At 38.1% G+C, this 13,898-nt stretch overlaps 1 protein-coding gene across 1 annotated transcript; it reads left to right on the top strand.

The window, feature by feature from the left end:
* The first annotated feature begins 3,477 nt into the window (after nt 1–3,477).
* LOC136847748 (phosphotriesterase-related protein) lies at nt 3,478–13,467 on the top strand. Its single transcript, XM_067119625.1, has 8 exons — nt 3,478–3,678; nt 5,231–5,390; nt 9,062–9,252; nt 9,916–10,074; nt 10,396–10,560; nt 10,754–10,971; nt 11,394–13,031; nt 13,116–13,467. The coding sequence occupies exons 1-7, from the start codon at nt 3,657–3,659 to the stop codon at nt 11,529–11,531; spliced, it is 1,053 nt and encodes a 350-aa protein (XP_066975726.1). The 5' UTR covers nt 3,478–3,656; the 3' UTR covers nt 11,532–13,031; nt 13,116–13,467.
* The last annotated feature ends 431 nt before the right edge of the window (nt 13,468–13,898 follow it).

Here is a 13,898-nt window from a genome sequence, read left to right as displayed (position 1 = left end):
CCAGTGAAATCTTGTTTGCTATGAAGCATAACAAACTTATGACTTCACTCACATTTTTTTAAACCAAACTAAATCCTGTTAAAGAAATTAACCTGAACTTCACTATATGTATTCTGCTCTGTGTGAGTCAAATGTAAGATAGAGACGTTGGGTAGTTAAGTCAGCAAATCTCGAAGACGGGCCTGTTTAAACAAATTACTCTTAAATGGTTTTATCTGGGTTAGGAAAGAACATGAGTTAAGTCAAGGCTTTTGAGTTTCTTATGTCCTAAGGTAGCATATCTGATTGTATAGACTATGCTTTTACTTTTGAAATGTTCTTTGAAAGTTTTTTTTTTTATACCATTTTTATGAGGTACTACACAGAGAAGGTTTTACTTTTATCAGAAACTTCCTAACATTTATCGTTTTCCTTCTGTAGTAATGAATATAATTATTTTCACACTCTATGAATGTGTATATATATATATATATATATATATATATATATATATATATATATAAAAATGCTGTAATAATACCATGTTTATCCATATTATTTGTTTGTAAAATGAATAATCTGTAGCGAATAGGCACCACTTTTTTACTTGTTATCTTTCAGCCCGTGGCCAACCTGTCTCTGCACAGAATAAAATTACTTTTGTTCGAGCTTCAGGACTCTGTATGAAATTCTTCGGGTCGAGAATTGCCGTCTCGACCCTTTCTTGTGTTACCGTCAATTTTAATGTCTTGGATGTTCTGGTATACATATAAATGTGTGAGGGTAAATGAGACGCCCAAACCTAATGTTCTTTTCTAGCCAAGTCCTAAAAAAAAGAAAGAGAGAAAGCAAAAGGTTACAAGAGTCAAGAAAAAAGAAGCAGGGAGAATTCTAAGTCACGCACAGGGACTATGAAATATTTAGCGGACAACACAGTCCAAGGGTTACTGATTCCCACAGACTGATCGTTGGAGGAGACGGCGTAATGGGTGTTATGAAGTCGCTTAAGAGGAGAAGGAACTCTTCCCATGAGCTCAGGAGAATTGTGACTGAAATAGTACCTAAGGAAAAGAGGGAGAGAGAGGTGCCACCTTGTGGCAGAAAGGCGATAAAAGTTGGGTTATTTACATGAGATATATACTATATTTCCGAGCAACGATTGGAAAGTGCAATGAAACACGATGACGCAGGTTTTTTCGTGGACTCTTTCATCTTTTCAAGCCCTCGCTAGTATTAATCATATATATATAAGTTGTCATTCTTTCAGCCATACGATACCAGGAGGATAACAATGTTGAGAAACCTCCGGTGAGCTGTTTAGGTAAATTGTATGTGGCAAACCCTACATATCTGATGTGAGAAGTCAGGTAAAGCATGAAAAGTGCAGATGCAAAGTTGTAGGATATGTCATGAATGGAGTATGGAATTATTGATGTTGCAGACACCGCTGCACCAGTTTGATATAGTGAAGAGAAATTGCAGAACATAGTGAAAGTGTCTGCATGAGGAGAAAAGTGAGAGTAAATGTGAGCAAGAGTAAAGTGATGAGGGTAAATTGGGTATAGGAAGAGGGAACAGTGAATGTTACTATGGAATGTTGAGAGAATGGAAGCTGCAGATTCCAGTAAGTAATTGTGAATTAATGTTTCGGTGGAAACTTGGAGTACAGGGAATGTATGAAGCTATTTTTTCACCAACTCTCTTACATGGAAGAGAAATGTCAGTGTTAAATGCAAATAAAAAAGAGAAAATGGAAATTGTAGAACGTGAACTGTACACAGCATTTGTGATGTAAGAAGAGCTTTAAGGGTGAGAAACGTTGAGATAAGTTGGAGTGGTAAAAGGGTCAGCAAAGTTGGATGGACAGACCAAATTGTATTAAGATGGTAAAAAATTTATCTTATGCTAAGAATTTCACATCCTAAAAATTTTATATTGTAGCCTATTGGTTTTCGGACATGATTATGATCAGCTACCGAGTGCAAGAGATAACAAGGTTTGTTGCAAATCCTCATTTATCCGGGCCATGGACTATCATGAGTGTATGAACTCTCGTGGCATAGTTGAATGTTAAGTGTGGTAATAACTTATTATTAGAAAAAGCTGCCAATGAGGACCAGTGGCGGATTTAGGGGGAGGTCCCCTTAGCTATGAATGGCGCCCCTAAGAGTGGATTATTATCAAACATCAGTGTCAGCAAAGATCGAAACTTATAATAATATAATATTAGTAGTAGTAGTTGTTGTTCTTGTTGCTATTGTAGCATATAGTAGTATAAAGAACAGATTTTCCGAAATCAAGTGTAAAATAAAAAAAATAAATCAACGATGAAACAACGATCTGAGAGGGACTAAGAATACGAGAAAGAAAGAAGGACAGAACAGCAGGTAAATGTGGAAAGTAATGAAACAAAATTCGTAAGTTGCAACAGAGAGAGAGAGGAGGGAGAATCTTTCTTGAAGCGGACGTATACAACAGTCAATTTTTATAGGGTGGATGCCACTTACCTGTACTAAATATGTATTTTTCTTTTTACTTTACTGGTAAATTATGTACATTGCTTTATTTGCTTAACTACTAGTACGCAATTAATGCAAGTATAGTAGATAATTCAACATTTGTGCTAAAGAATGGTATGAATGATCTATATTTCAGTTTTGATCAAAAGGTATTCTCTAACCATTGAAACTGGAATGTATTATATATCCCAATTTCAATCAATCAGTAGAGATCTGTAACTGGTTTCCATCGAACAAGAATTGTTGGATACAGGTTTTTTATATTAACCACCATAAAAGTACCAAAACTTGCCCCAAAATGCTTGTGAAATGTTATAAAGCGTTCTGCTCCAGGGTCTGCGCCCCGGACCCCGATGGGGGAGCTACCGCTCACCCCAGACCCCTTTGCCTAGCTTATTATTGCCCCGCGCCTTCCACCCCTTACTTTAACAAACACCCGCCCCCCCTCCTCTTTCCTAAATCGTGGATCCCCCACTGATGAGGACTTTTTATTAAAAGCCACAACTTTCGAAGCATTGCTCATCTTTCTCAGGGTGGTTGTCAACAAAAAGAAGTCCATTAACAACAGTGTTTTCAATAGAGCAATGTATCGTAATGTGAGTTACTTATTAGAATCTCAAGTGTGGAAATACCACGAAAAGTTAATCTATCATCTAGATTCTACAGAGACGAGCTGGCGGCGGAGAATATCATTTGATATATCGCGTAGCAACACCGGCTGTCATCCAAAGTTGATCAGCAAAAGGATGAAACTAATTTAGTCATTGTCATCAGGATGGAAACTGTACACATGCGACTATAATTCAAGGAAATCTTGTAAAACTTTCATTTTCCCTTAAGATCGAGAGCCAGGAGATCAAATACTGATATTGTAACGTGAAAATGTTTTCAAAACTGTCCTGAACAAGCAGCTGGCAACATACCAGATGAGCGGGAATTGGAGGTGGGGAGGGGACGGGGTTGCGGGAATAGGGGTCGTACTTTGAGAGCTTAGTAGCCGCGCCGACTGTGCTTCTCCCACACCACTCTGCAGTGGTGCGAAGCAAGTTAAGCAACCAAAGGACTGGCCATTTTGGAGCTGTGTAAAATAGTTGTTGCCAAACTTTCGCAGTGGGTGTGTGTGTGATTTCTAGCTACGACTGCTTGGTTGCCATAACAATGAAAGGAAAGGTTCAAACAGGTACACCATTTAGTGTAGTTTTCACTTTGTGACAAATCGCTTTGTTTTATAATATAGTGGTCCTGAATAGCTTATCATATAACATGGTGCCAGATGAGGTACCTAATATCATGAAGGAATACCCGAGAGAGATAGGTTATCGTAAAGATAGTATAATGACATTAAAGGCTGTGTTTTTAAGGAAAATGCCTCGAGTAGTCTTTAAGGAAACGTTTTCATTTAAGATCCGATAAGATTTTAGATTGAAAGTAGATTCTTGTTTTAGAGGTCATTAGCCATGAAGTCAACATGGTGCCAGATGAGGTGGCGTCCTAATATCATGAAGCAATACCCGAGAGAGATAGGTTATCTTCGTAAAGATAATATAATGAGGTGCACTGACGGCACTAACCCCGTACGGGAGAGAATCCCACGTGCAAAAAGCTCCCACAAGTGTCTGCTGCTCAGTATGCATGCAGTGGGTCGAGTTGCTGAAGTTTATCTTTTATTTGTAAACTGTATTAAATTCATCAAGCTTGAAAGAATTCGAGACATTCCCAATTTACCAATTCTTAAATGTAACCTTATCTCGAGCAAAAAAAAAAAAAAAAAAATCCAAACATCCACGTGATTCATCGAAGTAATCGAGCCTTTAACAGCATTCAGCAAGACTTGACAACATTAATTGGTACCTCTACAAGAAGCAATGTAAAGAAAAAAAACAGTTGTCTCCTTTTTGTACAAGATATACTTAACTTTTCTGTGTTTTCTTTTATTTCTTCATATGTTCATCTTCAATGAGTTTTTTGCGTGTTCTTTGTTCAGGCCTCTTGCATTTATTACAGATGTACAATATGTTATTACTACGAATTATGGGTGTGTAATTGGCCTCTGTACCCGAGCATTCATAATGAAACCATGTGTCACACATTTCACAACAAGTTCTCCATCATCAACTTCTCCAGGGCAATGTTCGCAGGTTGCTGACTCTCTCTCGATCTGGGTTGACTCATCCCTCTCCAATATTTTCTTTATAGTTCCATCTTTACGTGCTGCTTCGACAGTTATGAGATAATGTTCATATGATAGTTTGATCTTCCTTTTACTTGATTTAATTTCTACAGTACGTATTTTCTCTTTTCCTTCCTCTTCTTCGTATTCCCTTTGAACATCGCGCAAGTCAGGCACTTTTACACAGAGCACTCCACAGACACGTCCTACCCGCACGATCGCCACTGTTAAAGCCTCTCTAGTCTCAATTTCCCTTTCAACCTTTCAACGCAGAATTACCTCTAAGATCCTAGCGTCTGGCCTTTGGCTTAATTATCATGTTCCGTTGCCTTCTATTCTACATGGAATTTTCCCACGATTCATCAGTCCAAGATGAAAACGCAAGTGACTTATTTTTCCGTGTGGCCTCAAATTCTTGAAGGGAATACCTAACTGAAAAAAATAGAACAGCGTAATACGAAATTAGGCTATCAATATTAACTTTATTTGTCTTATGAAAACAGAACTATATAATTTATATATATATATATATTTATATATATTTTTTTTTTTTTTTTTTTAGTATGCGGCGTGGTGGACCCCGATGTTTTGGGCAAGACTCTTACCCATGAGCATCTCTTCATGCAGTTCGACGTTGCCTACACGCCCGCAAGAGAGCACGAAAAACAATTGGAACAGTGCGAGTTCTCCATGGAAAACCTGGGCTGGATCAGGCAGAACCCGTAAGTCAGATGCACCAGATATCTTATTGCTATCGCTTTTTCAATGAGATGGTCAGGTTTATTTATACTTTCAGTGAAAATTTTGTAAATAACATAGATACAGTACTGTTGTTGTCATTGTATTATTGTTTGCTGTTCTGTTGATTTTGACTTTGTTGCTGTTTTTTCTATTGCTTGTCTGGTTTTTTTTTTTTTTTAGTTTTTCTACAAATTCTATGTTGTTAATTTTAATTCTTTCAGGGGACATTATACTGAACCCTAGGCCTGCTTCTCATTTCTGTAAGAAAAATGCAGAGTACTTTACTCAGATATTCGGGGCTTAAGGTTAAATTTTCTTGACCTCTAGAGTTGTGGCCGTAAATACGACTTGATGTTTTTTTTTTTTTATCTGAGACACTTGTAAGTGGTAACAACTCAAAAGTTTAGTTTTAATCCCAGGGTTTGAGGGTCCTGACATTATTTATCGTCATAACATCCCACGTGCGCAAGTCCGGACAACCTCGCCAGAAAAACTTTGAGTGTAGTTGCCATGAAGTTCTTTGTTTTAAGATTTTCACTGAGTTATACAATGTGTATGCATTTGTTGTATGCCGCAATCCAAATATATGGCTGTCTCTTGGAGAGGATTAGTATGGCTCATTCGCTGGATTCAAAAGCTTCGTTCGTTATCTGTAGAGACTGCAATGCAAGCAATGCAAAGCACAGGGAGTGGTTTAATTCAAATTCCACAGATCAACAAGGCCGGTTTACTCTCACGTTCTGTGTATCCTCTGATTTTGTTCAGCTAATTGAGGAACCCTCGCATATTTCTGGTAACAGATTAGACCTCATATTCACAGGTGTGCCAACTATTGATAAGTTCAAGGTCTGCGAGTAAATAGGCACGTCCGATCATTGCGCCATTGAGGTGGACACATCTCCCAATCAGTTCATTCTTAATGCCACCATTGGAAAAACGGTCTTGCTGAAATCTATAACTAACTGGGATCGCTTGTCAGGCGCTAAATATTTCAGATGCCATATCAGATCCAGATCCAGATCCCGAGAAAGGAAAATGAAATGCTGATGGCTATTTTAGCAGGTATGTTCCTGGAAAGGTCATCAAATTCAGAACAAATGACCAGCCATGGTTTGATGATACATGTAGAAAATTACTCCATTTTTGTTGAGTCTCGCTAATAGAATTTACCATATAGCTGAGAGAAATGACAAAATTTCCTTAAGAGGAAACTTGAGGGAATTACTCAGACTCATCTGCGGTGGACAAAATTAGCATCAACAATCTGTGTGTCAGGCTTGTCTTCCGTTCCTCCACTACTAGCAGATGATGGGAGTTTGGTTACTGTCTCCAAGGAAAAGTCTGAACTGCTTCTCGAGCTTTTGAAGCTGAGCAATCAGCTGAGGATGTCCCTCTCCCGGATACTTGTCATCCTAAATCTATTCTTACAAAATTTGCATTTCGCTTTAGGGGTCCTGATGGTTTCTTCCCTTTGATTTTTAAAAAGATGTCTAGTGTGTTTGTTGTCTCTCAAGATTAGTAGATTCTATAGATTTAATGTTGGTGTAGTATCTTTGTGGATGAGTGTAAGTTTAGCAATACAGTGTTTGTTCCAACGAGTGGCATATCTGCAGACAGCAGTAACTACAGGCTATTCTCCCTGCGCTCTCCAAGGTCGCAGAAAAACTTACTTTTAAGTCACTCGCTATATAAGTATGTGGAGTCAAAAGTTTTGTTAATTGATAGTCAATAGGCATATAGGAAGCAGCAGGGTACCTGCGATGTTCTTTTAGATTTGACATGCCATTTGCAAGAGAACCTTGATAAGGGTTTTGAATGTAGATTAATTCAGATAGATTTTGGTGCTGCTTTGGATTTAGTAAATCACAGGACCTTATTTACAAACTTCAGAATCTTGGAATGGGTGAATATGTTTTAGGTTTACTTCAAGATTTCTTTACAGGTAGGCAGCATCGAGTTGCTGTTGATGGGATCTTTAGCGAATTGTGTCCGTAGTTCCACAGGGTAGTGCTCTTGATCCACTGTTACTTTTAGTGTATACAAGTGATATGGTTGTTGGCCTGGAAAACAAGATTGTTCAGAATGCCGATAATTTGCAACACTTGTAGGTATAGTAAAGTCTCCAATTAAGAGAAATGAAGCTGCTCTTACTGTCAGTCGTGACATGGACCAGATTAGTGAACGGTGTAGCCGATGAGGTATGAGTCTGAACACCAGTAAAACGAAATCACCACTGATTAGCAGAACCCGGCCGGATTTTCCACTCCACCCTCCCCTTCAAGTGGATGAAACTCTCCTGAATGAGTCTGAAGCTTTAACTATTCTAGGTGTAACTTTTGACTCGCATCTTACTTTTGAGAAACATCTAATGAAAGTTTAAGCAAATGCCGCATGAAAGTCGTGTATTGTACGTAAGGCCTCATATATTTATGAGAATGATAAAATCAGTGCAACCTGTTTTAGTTGATTTGTCCTTCCTTTACTAGAAGACTGTTCCCAGGTGTGAAGTCTGTTTCTGCCAGAGATTTATCTCTCTTAGATAGAGTGGTCAGTGTTGGTAGGTTTTTGTTTCTTGTTTGTCAGTTTTTCTTAAACTGTATTTTAACAGAGATCTTTCACACTCACAATTGACCCCTAATCCCCCTTTCCTGCCGAGAGCAACTAGATTCGCTGAATAGCAGCACCAATATGCAGTAAATGTGCCTCGCTGTCGAACTCCTCAAATCCAGAGGTCCTTAATCCCTCACACTGTTGGACTGTGGAACAGTCTCCCGGAGGATGTAGTGCAACTGGAACTTCAAAAGTTCAACGAAGATGCAATGCACTACTATCCTAATGCAGTTTTCCTTGTATTTTAATCATTTACTTTAATTTTTATCTATTTATTAAGTTGTTAACTTATGTTTTTTTCAATAAGTGGTCTGTTCTTTCTGTATTTCCTATCACCTCTTACTTCTTTCTAATGAACTCCATATTCTTTGGAAGCTTGAATTTCAAGTCAGTGGCCCACGTGGGCTTGTTCCATATGCATATGGTTCTTCTGAATAATAATAATAATAATGATAATAATAATAAAGATGTTTAACCAGACCAGTGTTAGTCAGGTCTCTATGTTCTCACAGGATTATGCGGATGGAATTTGTTATTGAATGAGAGCAGGGTGCGGGTTAGGACCAAAAGTAATATCTGAAAATAAAAAGTGGAATGCGATGTAGCTGGGGCTCAAGGAGTGAAGCTTTTACAAAGAGCCTTTGATATTGCCATGTGATAACACACCCATCCCACGTCAGCCACCCACCTCCTATAGTAAACATTGCTTATGCTTGAACGCTGGCTGTTTAGTATTCTGTGGATGTCTCTCAAATGGGTATTTATGTTTGGTCACATGAAGAGCACACTTATCCTGTATTGACGCTTTCCAACCTGTTCCTGCTGCTGCATAACATAAATTCTGAAATTTATACATTCCCAATGTATAAAACGCTGTTTTCTCTGTGTCGCAACGTCGTCCAGCCCTTGGACAGCCTATCTCACCAATGGCCTTTGTATGAATATACAGAATGAAGGCATACTTTGGTTCGAGCATCAGGGCGATATGTACCCTACGCATGGTCGGGACTTGTACAAATAACAATGAACGTATCTTCGGCAGGTACAGCCACAAGTCGAACATCAAGTTCAATGATCCTTCGACAACGGCTGCAATAGCAAATGAAATGGCCACCTACAAGAAGTTTGGCGGAGGAACCATCGTTGAAAACAGCACAAAAGGACTGAACAGAAACGTCAACTTCATGAGAGAATTGTCCAAAAACCACGGTGTCCACATCATAGCTGGGACAGGTAATTAACGATTCCAGCCCCAATATTGGACGGTGGTTATGTCATTCCTCACTGTATGATAATCAAACGGTAAATAAAGGTATCAACTAATTTTAATAAAACTTTGTAAAGAGACGTACCAGGACCCGAGGAAGATTTTTTTTTTTTTTTACCGAATGTCTGATTGCATTTTTAGTTAGTTTCCTATTTGTTATTATTTTACTCACAAGTCTTTACATAACATTATTAGTAGACCTAACAGTTTTATCATGTATAGTATTTTTTTTCTTTTATGTTCTTAAAGTCAGTCTGTGATGAGATATCACTCATTCGTGATAGGAGTTATTTTTTTTTTTCAAAATTATGCTCTATTTTAGTCCTTATCGTTCTTGAGCTTCAAATGATTGTTAAATTGTTTTACTCTTAACTAAATTAAATTTGCTCCTACACGATATACAAACCATCGGCCTTTTACATTAGGAATTACTTACAGCGAAGCTGGAAACGGCTCTTAAAACTCTTGAACTAGATGTTTAGGCAGTAACTACCGCCCGGTAGGCAAAGTTTCGCTAAATTCTGTTCCCTTGTTCGAGAGGTAGGTTAGCCTGATAACATATGCACAGACAGACACGGGTTGAAACATAAGTCTCCTAACTTGTTAGTATATTCGTCACCGCTTCTCAGGTTACTATGTCAATGCGGCTCAAGACAAACAGACTTTGAAAGAATCTGTGGAGGAAATGGCGGACTTCATGGCGAAGGAGCTCACTGTTGGCAGCGAGGAATGTGCTGACATCAAATGCGGGATCATTGGTGAAATAGGCTGCTCATGGCCTCTGTATGGTATGCTTTTGTGCATTTTTTTTTCTCATGGTCACGGGTCTCATTATTGCCCATTGCTATCTGCTCCCGACTCCGAAGATTTGTTGACTCATTTTTTTAAAACATACTTGGGACAGACATAAGCGTGTGACCCCTTATAGTTTGGTTCACAATTAATAAAATTATCTTGCCTTCATATTTTGAATATTTTGGAATATCTGTCAGAGCACCATTTATAAGCAAATTCATTCCTTATCTCTTTTAATCCATATTTCAAACGCCATTGTTACTTCTGACCAAAAAAGCTTAACAAGAGATTCATTTATTTTCTTTCTAATGCAGACTTTGAACGTCGTGTCATTAAGGCGACGGGTGAAACCCAGTCCGCCACTGGATGCCCAGTGATGTTTCACCCGGGTCGTCATCACGAAGCACCCGAGGAGATCCTGCGTCTTTACTCCGAGGCGGGTGGCTCTGTCAGCAAGATGGTGATTGGGCATCTAGATCGTGAGTTTTTATTATTATTATTATTATTTGTACACGGTAGTCTTTAAACTAACCGCGTTAAATATGGATGTTGGCATCTCCACAATCCTTCGCAACAGTTTACCACGAACGCCATTTTTTTCGATTTTCCCATTCTGTAAAGTCGTCCTTCTCCCTGGAAGATCTGACGCATTTTCCCCTTCGTTTGCGACAGGCACTATCCACGAATTGGACGCGCTGTTGGAATTTGCGTCTCTGGGTAGCTTCTGCGAGTACGACCTCTTCGGCATCGAGACCTCGCACTACGCGCTGAATCCTGCCGTGGACATGCCCTCGGATGCCCAGAGGATCGCTCGCATTAGGCACCTCATAGACAACGGTTTTGGAGAGAAGATTCTCTTGGCTCATGACATCCACACCAAACATCGCCTGGTGGGTAGTGTTTGCAACCACGTTTGTTTACTTCTTGACTCCTTCATTCATTTGTGCTGAACTCTCTGCCGAAATTTCTTAAGTTTCATTATTATAATTACCATCTTACATTTTTATATGTAACTTTCCTAGCTATGCAACTGATTAAAAAAACAATAAATTTTCTCCATTCTTTATGTTCACCAAGTCTGTTATGATTAAAATATTCTTCTCCAAACTAATCAAATAAATAATGAGAGTTGAGTTGGCTCTCCCATAAACGTCTGTAAATCTTTAAACCTATTTGGGCATCTCGTTCATTGCGGGTTTCATTCTACAAAGGTAAAATATATTGTAATATATTTGGCCACCCAGATCAGTATGAATTTTACTCTTAAGTAGCAAAATCTCTTTAATAATCTTTTGACTGTCTGTTTCTGCAGGTAGCTTTTGGCGGCCATGGGTTCACCCACATATTCAACAACGTAGTCCCGAAAATGCTGGATCGAGGCATCACACAGGATGCTATTGACAGAATGCTTATTCACAACCCTAAAAACTGGCTTGCTTTTGCGAAGTAAGACTACAGATTTGGTGCATCACTGGGTGAGCTCTTATGTAAAAAGATATATAAAATTCTAGCCGTATAATCAGTGATGTTACTAAGTATATTGTTGTATGCAAGATGAGGATCAATCCTAATAACGTCCTTTATTTCTAAAAATAACGTAACTTAAGTAAAGAAGTAAATGAGATTAAACCTTCATATTTCAAACATTTGGATTTCTGTCGGGATACCATTTAACATCAAGTTCTTTCTTTATTTCTTTAGTTCCTGTTTTGTAGGTTGTTTCATGTCTAACAGAATTAAAAATATATTGCAAATAAAACCCTTTTTTTCAAAATTTTAAAATGTACATTCCTCCCCAATATTGTAGCTTATACGTACCATGCTTCATAGAGAGTATTTGCTGTAGAAATGGTTGCATGTATTTCAAGAGTGCTATTCGAGTTCTATTTCATTTACTGTTCGCATAATTATTTTACTTTCTTTGCTGACTGAGTGAGAAGGTTTTTCTACGTAAGAAATTAGTAACAATATCCTTCATGTATATAGACGTAAATGTAACTGATGATGGTGACCAGAAAGATAAGGTAAGTCCCAGAGAGGCTCAAGAGCAAGGAAGATATGTGTGGGTACATTTATAAGATGTGGAACTGAGGAGAGGATTTTGGAGTGAAGGCGGATAGCGTGAAGAGAGTGTCGATACTGAATTTAAAAAGATGTCGGAATATTTTGTTTGCGCAGTATTCGTTTCGTAAGAACTGAAAGGATGACCACGAATATACGAGGCCAGCGTGTGGAGCAAGTGGATCAGAGTGATATGATGATACGAGGTGGTTTGTTGTTAATGTGGAGCAAAGGTTGGTGAAAGGTGAATATTCAGAATTGATGAAAGGGATGGAGGAAGACCAAGGAAGCTCTGCTTAGATGGAACGGAAAAGGAATTGGAATGGAAAGGCCTTGAAATCCAGGAATCGAAAGAGTCAATAAACGATTCCTGTGCATGGCACACAATTCTTTTTTTCATGAAATTTAGGATGTTAAGGTAAGCACTGGGGCACTTTTGGCCATTTAGCTCTTTCGATAGTGAAAGGAAAGGTTTGGAGTGGCTGGACAGAAAGATAGAGATATCCCGAAAATAAAGATGAAGTATGTACAAAGATGTAAAGGCGGAACTGAGAGAAACCCCATAAGTTTCCCTGTGAAACAGTCATGAGTTAGAGAGGCTGGATAGTAAGATTGAAGGAGGGCAATGGGAATGGAGGTAAAGTAAAAAAACTAAATATGGGTATTGGTAGGGGCCTAAGGGCCGTTGCAACAAGCGGAGTGGTTTGTTGCGTTTCTGTTGAACTACTACTTTTGGGGAATGAGCCAGCAAATGAGTAAATTTCTCTACACCGGGGGTTCATCACTGACACAGTAGTTTAAAAATGTAGTCAGCAGTGATTATTGCTCTGGTTTTTCTTTGTAGTCATCCCATTAGGTGAAGCTTAAAGCTGAATATATATAGATATATATATATATATATATATATATATATATATATATATATATATATATATATATATATATATATATATATATATATATATATATATACACACACACCAGCTTAATCTTGTATGTTTGTATGTGCACATTGTATATATACATTAAGTTGCAAATGTAAGAACAGTGGTTAATTTTTACGTTACATGATAATTTTTTTAGTAATAAAACTTTACCTACATGGAGAGTATTTGCCGTAAAAATAGTTTTACGTAGTTTTAGAGCGCTATTAGAATTTAAGTTCATTATACCTTTCGCCTCTTGAATTTACTTTCTTTGTTGACTAACTGGTAAAGTTATTCTTGTATCAGGTAATCATATGAACTGTGTAAGGAATTAGCAGTGTCCTTCCTTTCATGTGTATGCAGCGGATGATGGAATAAAGAAAGAAAAAGGAAAACAAAGTACCTCTGTTATTTGAACCTCACACTTGTGTTCGTCATGTGTTAGTGTAATGGGAAAATGCTGACCCTATCTTGCCAGTCACTCTTGATCTGAGGGTGGACTATGAAAGTGTCAAATGAACTCATTTTCTGTCGTCTTTTTTGGCTCCTTGGTGCCAAAAAGCTGCTCGATTCATATTCCTATAATAATGATATAATAATAATAATTCTCACATTTTGGATCGGATTAAAGAGGTGGTCTAAGTCTCCTTAACAAGTAGGTGATGTTTCTCAGTTATTCCTGTAAAACCATTTACTTATATTACCTGACGTTACTTGGAATTCAGCATAGGTTATACAGAAGAGGTGTGACTTGACTAAAGCGTTTCAGTAATTAACGATTTTCCACAAATGTGGATGAAAGGACATCGCTCTCTCTCTCTCTCTCTCTC

Source organism: Macrobrachium rosenbergii, chromosome 17, assembly GCF_040412425.1.
Source record: "Macrobrachium rosenbergii isolate ZJJX-2024 chromosome 17, ASM4041242v1, whole genome shotgun sequence".
Classification (NCBI taxonomy): Eukaryota; Metazoa; Arthropoda; class Malacostraca; order Decapoda; family Palaemonidae; genus Macrobrachium; species Macrobrachium rosenbergii.
Note: the sequence above shows the minus strand (reverse complement) of the source record. Positions and strands in the feature narration are given on the sequence as shown.